Source organism: Sarcophilus harrisii, chromosome 2, assembly GCF_902635505.1.
Source record: "Sarcophilus harrisii chromosome 2, mSarHar1.11, whole genome shotgun sequence".
Lineage (NCBI taxonomy): Eukaryota > Metazoa > Chordata > Mammalia > Dasyuromorphia > Dasyuridae > Sarcophilus > Sarcophilus harrisii.
Window position 1 is genome coordinate 560,630,947 of NC_045427.1, and position 16,655 is coordinate 560,647,601.

General features: G+C 38.2%; 1 protein-coding gene across 1 annotated transcript; it reads left to right on the forward strand.

Annotated features, from left to right (window-relative positions):
* The first annotated feature begins 1,144 nt into the window (after nucleotides 1-1,144).
* Nucleotides 1,145-16,393, forward strand: GSTO1 (glutathione S-transferase omega 1). The gene is made up of 6 exons (XM_003755399.4): nucleotides 1,145-1,415; nucleotides 1,669-1,777; nucleotides 2,770-2,992; nucleotides 4,932-5,033; nucleotides 14,235-14,341; nucleotides 15,460-16,393. Exons 1-6 carry the CDS (start codon nucleotides 1,382-1,384, stop codon nucleotides 15,611-15,613), a joined length of 729 nt encoding a protein of 242 aa, XP_003755447.2. The 5' UTR covers nucleotides 1,145-1,381; the 3' UTR covers nucleotides 15,614-16,393.
* The last annotated feature ends 262 nt before the right edge of the window (nucleotides 16,394-16,655 follow it).

Below are 16,655 nucleotides of genomic sequence, written 5' to 3' on the forward strand. Positions count from 1 at the left end.
TAGCAAATTTCTTTAAACAGCTCAGCTGTCTAAATAAATCAAATGTGAAGTGGCAACTTGTTCAGTAAGATAAATAATAAAGTTGTTAGCTAATCAGCTCCTGAATGGGAATCTAGTGTTTGAAGAAACCCTAAGAAACAAATCCAAATGGGATAATCACTGTTACTTTAGTGCAAGATTAAAAAAAAAAATTATCAAATATTCCTAAAAACCCTTTGAGAAATACATGTACGAAAACTAAAGTTATTATTGTTCAAGTTGTCTGTTCACTGGCTGATGAAGTTGAAGAATAAACTTGAAGAATAAACCTTTGCAAATCTCAATAAAGGTAAAATTAGAAAAGGCTGAGGGAAAGCCCACAAGACAGGCAGGTCCCTATGATGCATGGAGGCTGACAGTATGTTTCCCAGTTAACCATATAGTCTAACAGAAATTTATACTAGAAAGTTCAGTTTATAAGGATTCTCTCCCTCAGTCAATTTAGGCATTTATGGGGGTCCTATAATGTGCCTGGCACTGTGCTAAGCACTGGGGTACAAAGGCAAAAACCAGCCCATGCCCTCAAGGAGCTTACAAAATAAAGAGTTTCGGCTGGTTTGCCAGACAGAATTTTATTTAACATTCTAAGATTCAAGCCATTTACATCTCGGAGAGAGAGTACCTTCTCCCTTTGATGGGATACATGAAGATAATATGGACTCCACCGTTCCTGATCACGATTGTATAAATTGTAAAAATGTTACTATTAGTGAAACAATTTTTAAAAATTATTATAGCTTTTTATTTACAGATATAGAAGGTATAACTTTGTACAAGATTTTTCAGCGTTGGCAATCACAAAACCTTTAGTTCCAATTTTTCCTCTCCTTCCCCCCACCGCTCTCCCAGATGGCAGGTTGACCAATACATGTAAAATATGTAAAAGTATAAGTTAAATACAATATATGTACACATGAGTGAGACGATTTTCTTGACAGCTAAAGCAAAAGCAATTGCCCTGATATTCCAAGATGTTACTGAATGGCTTATAAAAAAGACCAGGAAAGAACGACCCAGACCAGGAAATCCGAGGCTGCGGGATCCTTAGGAAAAACCCCTACGCGCAAGGATCATTTGGGTTAACTGAAGGTGACGCAGACCCTTCCTCCTGCGTTAGCCAAATCTTACTCGGGGATTTGCTGCCTTAAAGAGGGGAGGGGAGCGAAGGTTCCTCTTCATCCGCGGCCGGAAGCGCTGGGCACGCTCTCTGGAGCCGGGGGTGACCGGTTCGCTCAGTCCGCCCCCATCCCCCTTCAGATTGCCCCGAGGCAACCCCGGGCGTTGCTCCTTGCCGTGCACGCTGCAGAGAGCCTCCGGAGCGGCAGCAGGCACCGGAGCCGAGATGTCGGGAGAGGCAGTCCAGAGCCTGGGAAAAGGTGAGTCCCGTGGGGGCTGCCCAGGCCCGCGGGCTGGGGCCGGGGGAGCCGCAGCTGCGCTTGGGCCTGATCGTCAGGGTTCCAGGGAGTTATCCCGGGCCGGGCTTGGCTGTGGCCCTCTTCCTTGCGAGGTGACCAGAAGCCTCGCCGCTCTGGGTGCGCTTTTCTGGACCCCGAGCGGGGGGCGCCGGAGGTGGGCTAGGGGTGCCCACCCAGGGTGGCGGGCGCTCCCTAATGCTAGGGCTCTTTGCAGGCAGCGTCCAGCCTGGCCCCGTCCCGCTGGGAGTCATCCGGTTGTACAGCATGAGATTCTGCCCCTTCGCGCAGAGAACCCGGCTCATCCTGAAGGCCAAAGGCATCAAGTGAGCATGCTCGGGCCCGGGGTCGGGCCAGAAGCCCCGCTTTTCTGAACCCTTGGTTAATTGCAGGTTCCGTGGCTGTTTGGGGCCTGCAGGCCTTCCTGCTCTAAAAGAAGCACCGGCGCCTATTATTGAAACAATCTGCAAGTCAATCAACTGATAGTCTTTTAATTAGATGAATTATGAGTGCCTTCCATTCACTGGTGAACGGACCATAAATTTCTCCCTTTTATGTTATAAACTCCTTGAAGGCATAATTTAAATCCTATTATTTGTCCTCAGATCCCTCTTTGTATGTTTCCTAATATTTTGCATTCAATCTGTGCTTAATCAGTTTTCTCTAATACATACCCAGTTTTTCTCTTAACATGTTTTCACAACAAACTATTGAGTCATTTGAAAATGTTATTTAAAAATTATTTTTTCTCTATACTTAGGGGATTAAATCTTTACTTGAATAAGTTATTTATTCAAAAGATATTTATTAAGCCCATATTATGTGCCAGTTATTGTGTTAGTTGCTAGAGCCTATAAGGGAGTGACATGATAAGATTTTAAGAGTATCACTTTGACACCTGTGTGGAATATGGATTGGAAAAGGGAAAGACCAAATATAAGGAGACATATTAAGAGATGTGCAGTAGTTTAGATTAGAGGTGATGCTCTTTGAAGGGTTTGGAGATATATTAAATACAGAGGTAAAATTGACAAAACTTAGAACTGTTTGTTGCGAAAGGTAAACAGAAGAACAATCAAGAATAACCCTGTAGTTGCAAATCTAGGAGACTGGAAGGATGGTGATTCCTTGAAAAGAGAAATCAGAAAGAAGGGAGGATTTGAAGGGAAAGATGGTTCTGTTTTGGACATATTGAATTTGAAATACCCACAGGACATTGAAGATAAATCAATAGCCAGTTGGTGATGTGAGACAAATGATGTATCAACATTTGTTGTTGGAATTCTTAACATATATTCTTTTCCTTATATCTTTCAAGGCATGAGGTCATCAATATTAATTTGAAAAATAAGCCTGAATGGTACTTTAAGAAACACCCCCTTGGTCTAGTACCAGTTCTGGAGACTAGTAAGGGTCAGCTGATACATGAGTCTTCCATCACTTGTGAATATCTAGATGAAGTTTATCCAGGAAAGAAGCTGTTTCCAGAAGATCCATATGAGAAAGCTTTACAAAAGATGATTTTGGAGTCATTTTCTAAGGTACTTTAAAAAAATCTTTATTCTTTCCATAGAAATTTACTTTTTCCATTTTTGAGCCACATTTTCATTTAAGATTATCTGTCACTTGCCTTCCTTGCCATTGGTTGGGGAGAAAAAGAAGGAATATATTGAATATTATGATAAATAGTAGCTGGAATGGAAATTGGTTTCATTTTGGTATTATAACCAATGTTATTAAAGGAAAGAAATTATCAACTTATATATAAGTATATATGTTATATATATATATACTTATATATAAGTTGATAATTTCTTTCCTTTAATATCCTTTGCTTATGGTTTTATTACTCAGCATTTGGAAGTTATCTTTGGGACAGTCCATGTTATAATAATAACAACAATAATAATGCATTTACATGGCACTGAAAAGGTTTACAAAACCTTTACTGATATTATTTTATCCTCACAATAATCTTGGGTAATGAGTACTATTATTGCTCCCATTTTATAAATTAGGAAACTGAGGCAAAAGATTAAGTCATTTGCAGGGGCAGCTAGGTGGTGCAGTGTGGATAGAGCACCAGCCCTGAAGTCAGGAGGACCTGAGTTCAAATCTGGTCTCAGACAAGGAACATTTCCTGGCTGTATTACTCTGAGCAAGTCACTTAACCCCAATTGCCTCAGGAAAAAAAAAAAAAAAGATTAAGTCATTTGCCCAGGGGTCACACAGCTAGCAAGTGTCTAAGACTGGATTTGAAAAGAGCTTTTTGACCCCAGATCCAGTGCTGCTCCATCCCCTGTTCCTCCTAGCTGTAGCATGGTTTTATTTTTAGGCCAGGAGAGTGAAGAATTTATGGGGGCAGGAGGGATTTTAATGGGGAAAGAACATAAGGATGGGAAGGGGCTACTGAGATTGTCCTTTATTTGAGAGAGGGAAAATTGGAGGACATTCTTTGTAGGAGGTAAAAAAAAAAATTATAGCAGGTAGTAGGATAAAACCTTGAGGCTTGTGAGAGAACTCTTGGAGAGAAAGGGAGAAAAAGTAGCAAGGCAATTAACTGCTTGGTTTGACTAGCAATGAAAACTAGCTGGGTCTCTGTTTCCTTTATAATCAGTTCTGTACCAACCTTTTGAAGGCTCCCTCTTTGGCCCCCCACTGAAAACAAGCTTGCGTCTCCTGGGAGCCTAGGCGTGTATAACGTATTGGAAAGCTTGTAAAGTAAGTCTTGGGTCTCATGATTAGTGTTCAGGAGTGGCTCTCAGTCTCTTCTCCTCAGAGTCATCACAGCAAAGAGATGGACTCTTACTGCTTCAGAGGGGCAAAGGGGCACGTCTTGGCTAGGCTGCGCATGGCCCTAATGGTGATCCATCTGTGGTACAGGACCCACCCCTCTAAGATTGGAGCTCATCACCAGACACCGGGCCCACCAAATGATCCCATATTTTGGCCACAACAGATCCTGAAGACTGTCTCTTCATGCTTCTGGGGTGGAGTAGGGGGCTGCCCTTTCTGTCAGTGGAGAGATTCAGTACTCAAAGATTACTCAGACTGACAGTAACATTGATATAGCACCTGTGATGTGCCAGGCACTGTGCTAAGTGCTTTTCAATTATAATCCCATTCGATCTTCACAATAGCTCTTGGAGGTAGATTCTGTTACTATCTCCATTTTACAGATGAGAAAACTGAGTCAAATAGGTTAAGTTATTTGCTCAAATTCACCTCGCTAGTGTAAGTGTCTGAAATTGAATTTGAACTTTGGTCTTCCTGACTCCAAGCCCTGATGCCATCCACTGAGCTATCCAGCTGCCCAATTATAAGTGAACAAATAAATAAATAATGGCTTTTAAAAATACTTAACTAAGAAGAAGAAATAAGAAATACTTAACTAAGAAGACCCCACTATGGTTTTAGATGAAGAAGGAAAATATAGTTATTCTTAAACTAATATGTTAAAAATTTCTGTTTTCTATCTAGATACCATCTTTGACTAAGGATGCTCTTATAGCAGTACGAAATGGGGAAGACTGTACCAATCAGAAAGCAGAACTCCGTAAGGAATTCAGCAAACTGGAGGAGGTAAAGAATGTTCATTGTTTATGTGTAAACTGGGGGAAAATAAAACACTAAAAAAATGTTCATTGCCTTTTCCTTGTAACTTACAACATGGTAGAGGAAGCACACTAGCCACCTCAGCCCCTCCTGCAACTTCCTTCCTGCACAAGACTTACTATAGCCTGTCAGACCTTTATTAAGTCCAGAAACTCTCCTGCTTCCATCTTTCTGAACTGATGTGTTGTCAGCATCTGGGCTGATGAATCCATGCTTAGTCCTGAAAACCCTGCATAGGAATGACCCTTGTTATTTTTTCTTACTAGTAAGTTAGAATAGTTTGCTAATGAAGTCAGTAACCTGCAGAAATATGGAGTCTGGCAGTTCTTACTTGTATGGGACTGTGTTTCAAGGTGAGTAATAATAGACATTTATATAATTCTTTAAGTTCTGCCAAGTGTTTTCCATACATTATCTTATTTGAGCCTCACAACAGCCCTATGAAGTAGGTACTATATTATCTCCATTTTACAAGTGATGATTCTTCATTTAATATAATTTCCTTTAACTGCTTAACTAGAGGTGTACCCAAACTAATATTTTCTGCGTTTACTGTAATATTTTTGGCTCAATTAGTAACAATAGATTTTTTTTTTTTTTTTTTGGTAAAAAAGTTGTTTTCAACTTGTTAAAAGTAGAATCCTACCCAGGTGATAGGGAAAATGATTGCAATGGTATTCACCTCCAGGATAGTGGTGAACCAAAGAAACAAAAGTATCCTTAAAATCTTTATTTCATAGGTTTGCTTTTTAAATAGTTTAGCTTCAATCTTTTTAATATGTAAGTCTGAGGCCATATTTGATAGGGAGAAAATAAATGTCAGTCTTTGCTACAGTCCTTCTACCATTGACACTTCTTACTAAAGAACGCATTGTCTCTTAATTTTTCAAAACTTTGTTGTCTTTCACTCCTCATTGGCTTATGCCATGCCTGTATGAAAGTTATCTGCACTTTGTATAATGAATGCAGCTTTTGAACTCTGATTTGAGTCATCTCCTGTGAAACATTTGAAAATTTTACACTTAGGAACTGTTTGCTTATCCTGCCGTATGGTCCAATGATTAACCTTTGGTTTTGTGATTACTTTGGGACTTTCTCCTTTTAGTAGGTATTTATCTCTTAAGTAACAAAGCTTTTTTCTTCTTCAAGGGTTAGCATAATTAACATTTAAAGTGTATCCCACTCTTCCTAATTAGTTCATTCCAGTTAGAACTGGTTAACAGAATTTAGTTCGAAAACAGAATTTCCTAGACTCTTCAGTCCCCTAGGAAGGAAAAGCTGGCTTTGAAATGGTCACACTTTGAAGGGGGAACAAGAGAGTAGCTGTAAAAGTTGGGGAAACAATTCACTGAAGCAGAATCTTTTGCTTCTTTCTTGAATTCCACTTTCAAAACTCTTCACAGTAGAAGGAGCAGTGATTGTGGAGTCAGGAAATCTGGGTTCGAATCCTGCGTCTAATGCTTACTCTAGTATTTGGGCATACCACTGAACCTCCCTGGACCTCATTTTCCTAGTCTGTAAGATGAAGGCGCTAGACTAGAAGGCTTCTGAGGTTCCTCCCAGGTCCAGATGGGTTTGGTTGCTGTCTTTGTGCAGAGAACTTAAAAGGACTCTCTGTCCAACCCCAGTTTTCGCCCGACCTTCAGGTCCTCATCACCACTTCTGTTGGACATCTCACCATCCACCGGCCCCTAAACAGAACTCCTCTTCCCCTTCTGTTTCAAGCTTTCCTTTCTGTTAAAGGCACTGTGTTCTTCTAGTTTCCCACAAGGGGGAGCCTTTCCCAGCTTCTCCGTTTTAACCTCGGCTCCCTATTCCATCCCCAGGACTTCAGTGCCTTACTGAATCTTGTCATTTCTACCTCTTCAGCATCTCTTTCCCCCTCCTCCAGCCTTGTCCGTATAGCTGCCACAGTGCTTTCCTTAAAGGAAAGTCTGACCTTGCTACTCAGTGAATTCCAGGGGCTCCCTATTGCTTCTCAAATAAAATGTTCAGTTTTTAAAGTCCTTCCCAACCTGTCTGCAACTGCTCTTCCAGCCTTGGAGCGGCTGTTCTGTCTCAAGGCTCGGAGCCAGCCGAGCTGACCTTTTCCCTGTGCCTCAGGGCTCGTTCCCATCTGACTTTCTTTGTCACCCCCCACCTCAATCCTCACCTTCACCTGAAGAAGCAGCTCAAACACAGCCATCATTTCTGGGAAGCCTTTCCTGACGCCCCCCAATGGCAAGTTCTCCTGCCATGACCTTAAATTCCTTTTTTTCTTGTGTATGTTATATGTGGACTGTCTCACTGCCTGTTAGGGTGTAAGCTCATTTGAGAGTAAGGCTCGTTGTCATTATTTATATTTGTGTCCCTATCACAATCCCTGGCTCATAATGGGGGCTTTAAAGTGCTTCTTAATGGATTGATTGGTAGGTCTAGGGGCTTTTGATAAGATAGGTTTTTGTTTATTGTGCAGAAAAAGAGCAGCTAAAATCAATCAATATTATTATGATGTACAAAGCACAGCGCAGCTATGACTTACTGCCCTGTCATCTTGGGCAATCATTGAATGCATCTGGGTCTCAGTTTCCTTAATTGTAAAGTGAAGCTGTTGGACTCTGTGGTCTCAAAGGATGGGATCATTTTCTCTTTTAAATCTGTGGTTCTGTGCCTTTTGCTCCTCACCTCTCACATCCACAAGGGGGAGCCTTTAATATACCTGCTTTTGTTTCCCAATGCCCTGTTATTTCTAGATAAAGGGGCCCCTTACTCCAGTATGTGCACAGAAAGATGGACGAAGCGACTTGGGTGCCCTCCCTTTGTGGTTTACTTCCTTTCCAGATCCACCTGCTTCATTCCAGTTATCTTGTTACCTTTAACCACAGGTGATGGCTTCAATGGGGGCCAAGGGAAGCAAAAGGCTTGACTGGATTGTTTGACAATAGGAGTGTTTTGACTTCCAGCGCTTGCCTCATTCTTCAGATCCTTTGTGTTGAATCCAAGGTTGTACTAATCCTTTCAAACCTGTAAGATTTAGCCAGGCTGGGATTAAAAAATAGGAACCTCACAACCACTAAGGACCAAAGCAAAGAGAGTTTTCTAATTCTAAATAAGCTCCCTAGTATCTAATTGGACATTCCTCCCACCTGACCCCAGCCTGTACTGCCGTTCCTTGTTTTACCAGCCTGCTTCTTTGAGAATACCTGGTGTCTTGAAGGAGCAGATGACTAAATAATATAACAATAATAACTTATTTCTTTAACTCTTAAAGATTTTCCAAGCATTTTCCTCAAAATGCTTTTTTTTTTCCCTCAAAACTTTTCTCTCCTGACTCTCCTCTGACCTGTCTGCTATTTTCTTCTTAGTCTGCTTTCCTAGATCTTCAAAAGTCTGAGTTTTTCCTTAAAACTTTGTGAAGTATATAGTCTACCTCTTCTGGGAAGCCTTCTCTTAGCCTGTCCCCTGATTCTGCTTAGTGATGTAACATTATGTAGTATATTGTTTTGTAACTTTCCAAAGTAGTTATTATGCAAACAGTAAATGATAGCTATCTGTATCTTAATTCTATTAGGCGCTTAGCTCCCTAAAGACAGATATCATAACAAATTTATAATCCTTTCCTCCCATTCGCCTTAACTCCATTCTGTTTGTATAACATTTAATAATGGGATGGAAGTGCACTTCACTTGATTCAAATTATTCCATTGAGTAAGATACAAAGAAGGAAGGGGGGAGAAAAGAAAAAGAAAAACAATTTTCATAGCCTGGATTGTGTGTGGGATGGATGGAAAATAGTAATCTGCTGCTTCCTAAGTTAGTCTAGCTTCCCTTCTCTTATAATGTGAGGCTCTTGTCATCTAAACTTTCTTCTTATACCTGTAGACAGTTTGTCTTGCTTCAGCTAGTAAGGCTAACTTGAGGGAGGCAATTGCTGATCTTACCAACATTTCCATTTGTTTCGTTAGTTCTCTTCACTTTGGCTTCTTTGCTTCTTCTCTTTCTTCATTGTGAAGCAGGAAGAAGTAGTTATGTAGTGGGGGATCCTATCTAAAATAATCACACCTAAGTGGGTATGAAGAAGCCCTTCTTTTACCTGGTCAATTTTCTTGCCAGATTTTATTTTTTTCTATGTGAGTAGAAGTTTATATCCCTACTTCTTTTCCATATAGCCCTTTAGCTAGCTATAATGAAAGGAAAATCCACCTTCAGTAATTTCTTTAGCAACCATCTTAAATTCATATATTTTCTAATATACAACTTTTAAAATAGTGAAAAAAGTACTTTATGTACTGTATAACAAATATGCAAGGGTAAGAGTAACTGTAGGATTTTATGTTATAGGTTTTAGAAATTAATATTTTTCTTTTATTTCAATTGATTATTGTGTATACATATATGTATAATATGTGCATGGATATATCTCATACACACATATACATGTATATATCATATACAGGATTCTATATATGTGATAGAAACAAATAAATTGGAGGTAACATCAGAGTGAAGGCATTGGAGACGACTGGGAAAGGCTTTTTCCAGAAGGTGGCATTTCAATTGAATTTTTAAGGAAGTGAGCAGGTGGAAGAAAGTACAACATGGGGTCAACCAGTGAAAACACATAGAGTCAGGATTTAAAATGTCATGTGTGAGGAACAGCAAGAAAGCTAGTATCCCTAGTCATAGCATATATAGAGAGGAATAAGGTATGAAAAGACTGGAAAGGTGTGAAAAATAAGATTTTATATTTAATAATAGTCTAAATTGGGAAGAGACTTGAGGTAGGAAAACCAATGAGAAGAATATTCCAGTAGTGGGGATAAGGTAATGAGTAGTAAGCTAGGTAAGAGTGGTGGCTGTTGGGGAGAGAAGATGAGTGTGTGTGTGTGTGTGTGTGTGTGTGTGTGTGTGTGTGTGTGTGTGTGTGTATGAGAGAGAAAGATTGTGATGGAAAAAAGTAAAACTTTAGTACCAATATGGATATATGAGATAATTACAAGTAAAGAAATATGATGTAATGATGATTTGGAGGATGGTGGTGTCCTTGATAGGAATAGGAAAGACTTAAGAGGAAAGACAATAAGTTCTATTTTTGGATATCTTGAGTTTGAGCTTTCTCTGGGACCTACAGTTCAGGTTGTTCAGTAAGTTTTTACTGACCTGAGCTTGGAGGCCAGAAGAGAGATTAGCCCTAGGTAAATAGATCTTGGTATCATCAGTTTAAAGATGATCATTGAACCCATGGGAGCCAGTGAGATCATCAATGGAGAGAGTATAGAAAAAAAATAGGACAGATGCTTGTGGGGAGGCACACTTAGTGGATATGACTTGTTAAAGATCTAGGAAAGGAGACTGAGAAGAAAATAGCAGACTGGTCGGAGGAGAGTTATTATGAAAACCTGGAGAGGAAAGAATATCATGTTGAAGAGGATTTTTAGCAGTGGAAAAGCTACAAAGAGGTTAACAAAGGAGAGGATTGAAAAAAGATCATTAGAATTGATAGTTAAAGAGATCATTACTAATTCTGGATAGAGCAGTTTGTCCAGTTGAATGATGGGATCAAAAGCCAGATAGTGAGAGGAGAGGAAGAGGAGGCACTTATTGTAAATGACTTTCTCATGGAGTTTAACCATGAAAGGAAGGGGAGATATCTTAATTTGGACTCTTAACAGGTAGAACCTAGGTCAAGTTAACTATTTAAAATTCTGGATATCCATCTTTTACATGATTTTTGAATAGATAGATGATTTATGGTGCCTTTATACTAAAAGACATTTAACCTGTTTTATTTATCATTCATTTATTCATTCAACAAGTAGAGCAAATCAAGCAATTTGTGTTTTTAATAGGAAAATTTTGGATCAAAAATCATAGTTTCTTATAGGATCACAGGTTTAGAGCTAGAAGGAATCTTGGTGATCACCAAATTGACCCCCTCTCATTTTGCAGATGAGGAAACAGATTGGGATTCAGTGACTTGTTCAGGTTCACATAGCTAGTTAGTGTCTGAGGTAGGATTTGAACCCATAGAATCCTGAATCCAATTTCATTTGTCCACTATGACATACTATTAGTTAACTCTATAGCATGATTATCCATTGTTAATTAACCTAAGTCTCAGTAATTGTCCACAAGCTAATTTGAGAGTCTTATACCAAGGTATTGTTCAAATGTAGGTTCTGTCCATTGACTTTTTGAAGATCATTGAAACTAGCATATCTAACCAGTGACTAAGCCTGGTAACTTCTCTTAGTGAGTTGGAATTTTCTGACCCATTAACTGTCAACATTGCTGGTTTAGTGGAATTTTGAGATATTGGACTTCATTATAGTAATATTGTTTGTTTGATGATACAGTTATATTATGCATTTTATAGATAAAAATATTTTAAGACATAAAATGATTTACATAGTGAGTTAGGGAGGGACTAAGTGAGAGATGGGGAACTAAGATCTCCTAATTGCAAAAAGTCTAGTATCTTTTTTCCATTATACCAAGTTACCTTTCATTTTATAAAATGCATTTTCATTTTACCAATAAGTTTCTCAGAGGAGTCTTTTTATAAATAGCAAGTTCTGATAGTGCTTTTAAATGTGAATTGTTTTATAGTCAATTTGGGGGAAATATAGTAAACATGGAACATAGTAGGTTAGAGTCTTTAGAATAGATTAGAATCTTTTTAAGACCTATGCTCAAAATTCACCCCTTCCTTCCCTTCCTCCCTCTCCGTCAGCCAACAGTGTATTAAGCCATTAAGGTTGCTTTTGGATCTGGTTGTACAACCAGTTCTAAATCTACCTAACTTTCCTGTAATCTAGCCCATATCTTTTCATCTTGTCTGCAGGAACAGCATGAAAGAGTGTGTGTGTGTGTGTGTGTGTGTGTGTGCAATGAATTTTTAAAAATTTATTAATTTTCAACATTTACTTTTATTAGATTTTGATTTCCATTTTTTCTCCCTCCTCCCTCCCTAAGGTGTCAATTTGATGTAGGTTTTATATCTATAATGATACTATCATATTTCCACTTTAATCATGATATGTTCTTGAACTTTTTCCTTCCTCTTTCCACTTTATAAATAAAAGAGAAAGTAAAAGAGAGTTCATCTGACAATTGTAATCTATAAATGAAAATGGTCTATTTTGTCCATCATTTTGTTCTCATTGCCTGCCCTGATTTTTACTCTTCCTTTCTTTTTAATTCCTATTTTGATATTCTTCTCTCCTTGATCCTTCCACCATCATTAAATACTCTTCATCTTATGTACTTATATTATGTAATAATGATTTAATTTTTTTCCTCCTTCCCTAGGATAATCTTTTGTCTCTCCTATGATGTCTTTTTCTGAGGCTATAAAAATAGAATAAAACCATAGATTTTATCTGTCAATAGATTATCTGTCATATTGAACTTTCTTTGTGACCCTTAAAGTTATAAGGTGAGGGGAATGCATTTATTTTTTAATCTCCTCACTACCCTACCATTACCATATAAACAATTCATCCCCACATATTCTCTTTAATTTAAACTTAAATGTATACTTTTTTGGTTTCTTTTGGCTCCTACATTTTCATTTCACAATATCTACTCAATTCTGACTATTTCATCAGAAATGTTTAGAAATCTTCTGTTTCCTTAATGGTTCATTCCTTCCTCCCTCCCTTCCCCCTCCACCCCCATAAGCTCTTATCTTTTGCATTTTGGAATGCTATATTCTAAACTCTCTCTTTTTTAATAGGAACAAGTGTGATTCTTACTTGAATTCTTAATTTTTTGATTGCTTATAATATTTTTTTTTACCTGTTAAGTTCTAGATTTTGACTGCAATTTTCCTGTCAATTTTTATTTTGAAATTCCTTTTAAATACAGTACAAATGTACAAATACATTATATTTTTGCTTGCCCCTCTAGTTCTCAAAGTTCTGGAAAGTTTTCATTTATGTCTTGAGATATGGTATGCTTTTTAAATAGACCAATAATTTTAAAATCTCTGCTCCTTGACCTATTTTCCAGGTTTTTGTTATTCTATTTTTAACATTTGTTTTCTGTTTTCAATATTTTGATTTTGTTTTAATATTTCTTTTTGTCTCATACAATTGTTTTTTTCTTTGACTCTGTTCTAATTTTCATTGCATTCAGTTTTGGAGTGAACTTTTTTCCTACTGTTTGCAATTATTTCCTCCCTACTCTTCTATTTTTATCTTTTGTTTCATTTCTTCTAGGTATACTTGTAGTTTTTGTGGCCAGATTCTCTCCAGTTGTTGTGGGGTTACTCTGTTTACCTTCTGTACAACTCTTAGTCCAAGGTATTTCCTTGTAGTATTTGGTGTTTTCCTTAGTTTGCTTGTCAGCAGCTTCTAGGTTGGGGGCTGTGCTCGCTGCATTGCTGGGGTGCACTGCTGCTGCACCCTAGAATGAAGTGGGCACACCCTCTCTGAGCCTGAGTGTGTTCTGGGCTCCTTATTCCAGAGACCCTGTGCTGGGGACTCCAGAGCTGCCCCCTGACTTAGGCTCTTCCAAAGGCCTTTCCCCCTGCTCTTGGGCTCTGGGCTCCTTTCATGGGTCTTCACAGTCTCTCTGCACTGGTCTTTTCCCCAGGCCTTTCTATCTGTGGCCTATGACCCCCTGCTGGGCTTGGGGCTGTGCTGGACCTCTCCACAATCTTGGCACGCAAGGCTGGAGCTTATTTCTATGTTCCCATAAGATGCTAGAGGCCCTATGCATCCTCAGACGCTGTGGGAGGAATCCCCAGGTGATTCCCCTTAGTTCTTTAAAAACTGGTCCATTTTTATGCTTTGCTGCATGGTCAGGAGTAGAGAGTACAGGCTGTCATTTATAAGTCACATTTATGGAAATCAGACTATCCTTGTGGTTAAGTGTAGCTTGGTGATATGAGCCAAATCAAATTCAGTCTTAAACTCTTAACTTCCTAAAACTCTGGGTATTTTTGACTGATTTAAACTATCCCCTCAGTGTGACACTTGCTTATCAAGAGTTTGTCCAGTTCACTTAAATGGCTGAATTTAGGTGAGAGACAGAGAGAACAGGAACAAACACTCGCATATAAACACATGTAACTGCTTTTAGTTACAGTTTCATGGGAGTACTGGTCCAAGCAGTGCTTCAGATGTCTAAGAGGTACCATAATAGGTACATAAACAATAACTTTTATTCTGTCCAATTTTTCAGATCCTTTGCCGGCAGAAGACAACTTTCCTGGGTGGAAACTCTGTGTCTATGATTGATTACCTCATCTGGCCATGGTTTGAACGGTTGGAATCATATGAGATAGCTGAGTAAGATATCTAACTACTTTTTTGTGGTAGACTTCCTGATAAATATAATTATTGTTGGAATAGTGTATTATTTACTTTTTAGGGTTTTGTAGGTCATAATAGAAAGTCAATCTTCTGTAGTTTTTGAAATAACTATAACAGACTTTGAGAGCAAAATGCAACATAATTTCAAAACTTTTTATTTACCATGAAATGCTGTAAATACAAATGATGATTTATCACTCTTTTATCTAACCCCTCCAGTTTCGTCAATTATTTATTCATATACTCATAAGAACCAATTTTTAGAACAAGTTACTACTGAATGAAATTTAAGTGAATTGTCCTGCCACTTACCAAGCTATATCCAGATTGCTTTGCTCCCTTGAATGTGTTCTTATTGACCTATGTGTCCAGTTATCTTTTGATGGTTCTCCAGGTCTGACGTTTTTAAATATAATATCAACTTGGTCCTCGTTAATAGTATGAAAGTCATAGCATGCTTTGGCAACCACCTGTTTGTTTGTTTGTTTGTTTTTTCTTCTTGTCTCATGGAGCCTGCTTGCTAAAATATAGGCTACTGTACAATTATTTAAATATCACAATTCCAGGACTTTTAGTATGCAAGAAATATTTAACTAGCAAGAAGAGTGGTTAGTTGAAAGTGAACACCCTTACAGCAATAGTCAGAGAACCTAGTTTATTTATTTAGGCAGGTGAATAACTGAAAAAAAAAAGTCATTTGATTCCTTCCAGAAGCAGCCATGGCAACTTGCAATTCCAATGATGAAAAATCTTCTTTTATATCTGTGGGGCCCAGGAAGTTTAGGGATGCTTCTGCATGTAACAGCTTTTCCTTAACTGTTCTTTGACGTGGAATATTAGCCAGCTTTTGATTCCCCTCAGTTTTAGTAGCCTTTGAAGTAGAAGGATTAGGTGTAATGTCTATGTGGTTTTAATACCTGTTTCTTAAATTTCTTTTTAAGAAAAAAAGTATCTCATATCCTTTGAAGTTAAAGCTAGATTCTGTAGAGGTGAATTGGAAGAAAAACAAACTGCAAAGTGAACGCATTTGTAGATATTGATGTTTATTTGCTTTGTTTCACTTGTTTGCTTATGTTTCTGTTTCTGTTGCACAGCTGTGTGGAACACACTCCTGCTTTAAAGCTGTGGATCGATGCCATGAAGAAGGACCCCACAGTTGAATCTCTTCTCACTGATTTGAAGACATATAAAGGCTTCTTTGAGCTCTACTTTCAGAATAATCCTGATGCCTTTGACTATGGGCTGTGAGATGGTGTTTTGGAACACCAACTTTAGAATCTCCTACTTCACCATTGGAAATTTCCAACATATCCTCATAGCAGAATAATACTGTTTGAGCTTGTCAAAGGGCTAATAATCCTTATTTTCCAAGAAGCTCTCAATAAAGATTTTCAAATGTCCTAAATGAAAGGAAACTATTTTCTCCCCATCCACTGGTCTCTAGCTTTTTGTTGGAAAGATTTACCACTTTATATGATCTTGGAAAATGCCAAGTATTGAACCCTTTAAGCAGAGAAAGCTTGAAACTTCTCTCCTTGATATGTATAACTCTGATTTCTCCCCATCATATTTGTGCTAATCTTGTATTTGAGGTTGAGAACCTTGGTGTGGGTCATTATACATTAGACACTGATAAAGGTGCCACTGATGAGAGAAGATTAAAGAGAGGAAAGAGGAAGTACTCACTTGTAGGCTTATTGTGCAAAAGATGTCTGTTCATATCCATATAGGTATATGTATTGTGTTATCCTTTTCAAATAGCTTATGGACCTTGGAGGCAGTGCAGAGTTCTAATGTCGAGAAAAAACCCAAGTAAAAGTGACATGTTACTTTATGTTGCTGAACAAAACAAGTCCATATTTCATTTGTGTTGTCAGGGACCAGGATATCTGCATTAAAATATGCTTTAACAGACTTCCTGACTGAAAATATAAATATGAAGCACATTCCAAATGTGGTCCTAGGCAAAGGTCACTCGAATGAACTTATTAACCCTTGATAAAATAAATAAGACCTTCTTCAGCAGGATTCATTTGGTATGTTGGGCATTTCAGACTTGCTAATTTACATAGTCAGACTGTCAATCAATTAGCCCCATATTTAACATCATTGTCAGCAGCCAAGAGTTTTATAGACATCTATTTTTTAAATTATTTTTTCTCATTAGCATTTTATTTTTCCAGTTACATGCTAAGTTTTCAGCATTCAGTTCTCCCTCCTTTTACCTTCCCCCTTCCCAAAATAGTAAGCAATATGATATAGGTTATATATTTCTACATATATTTTTTCT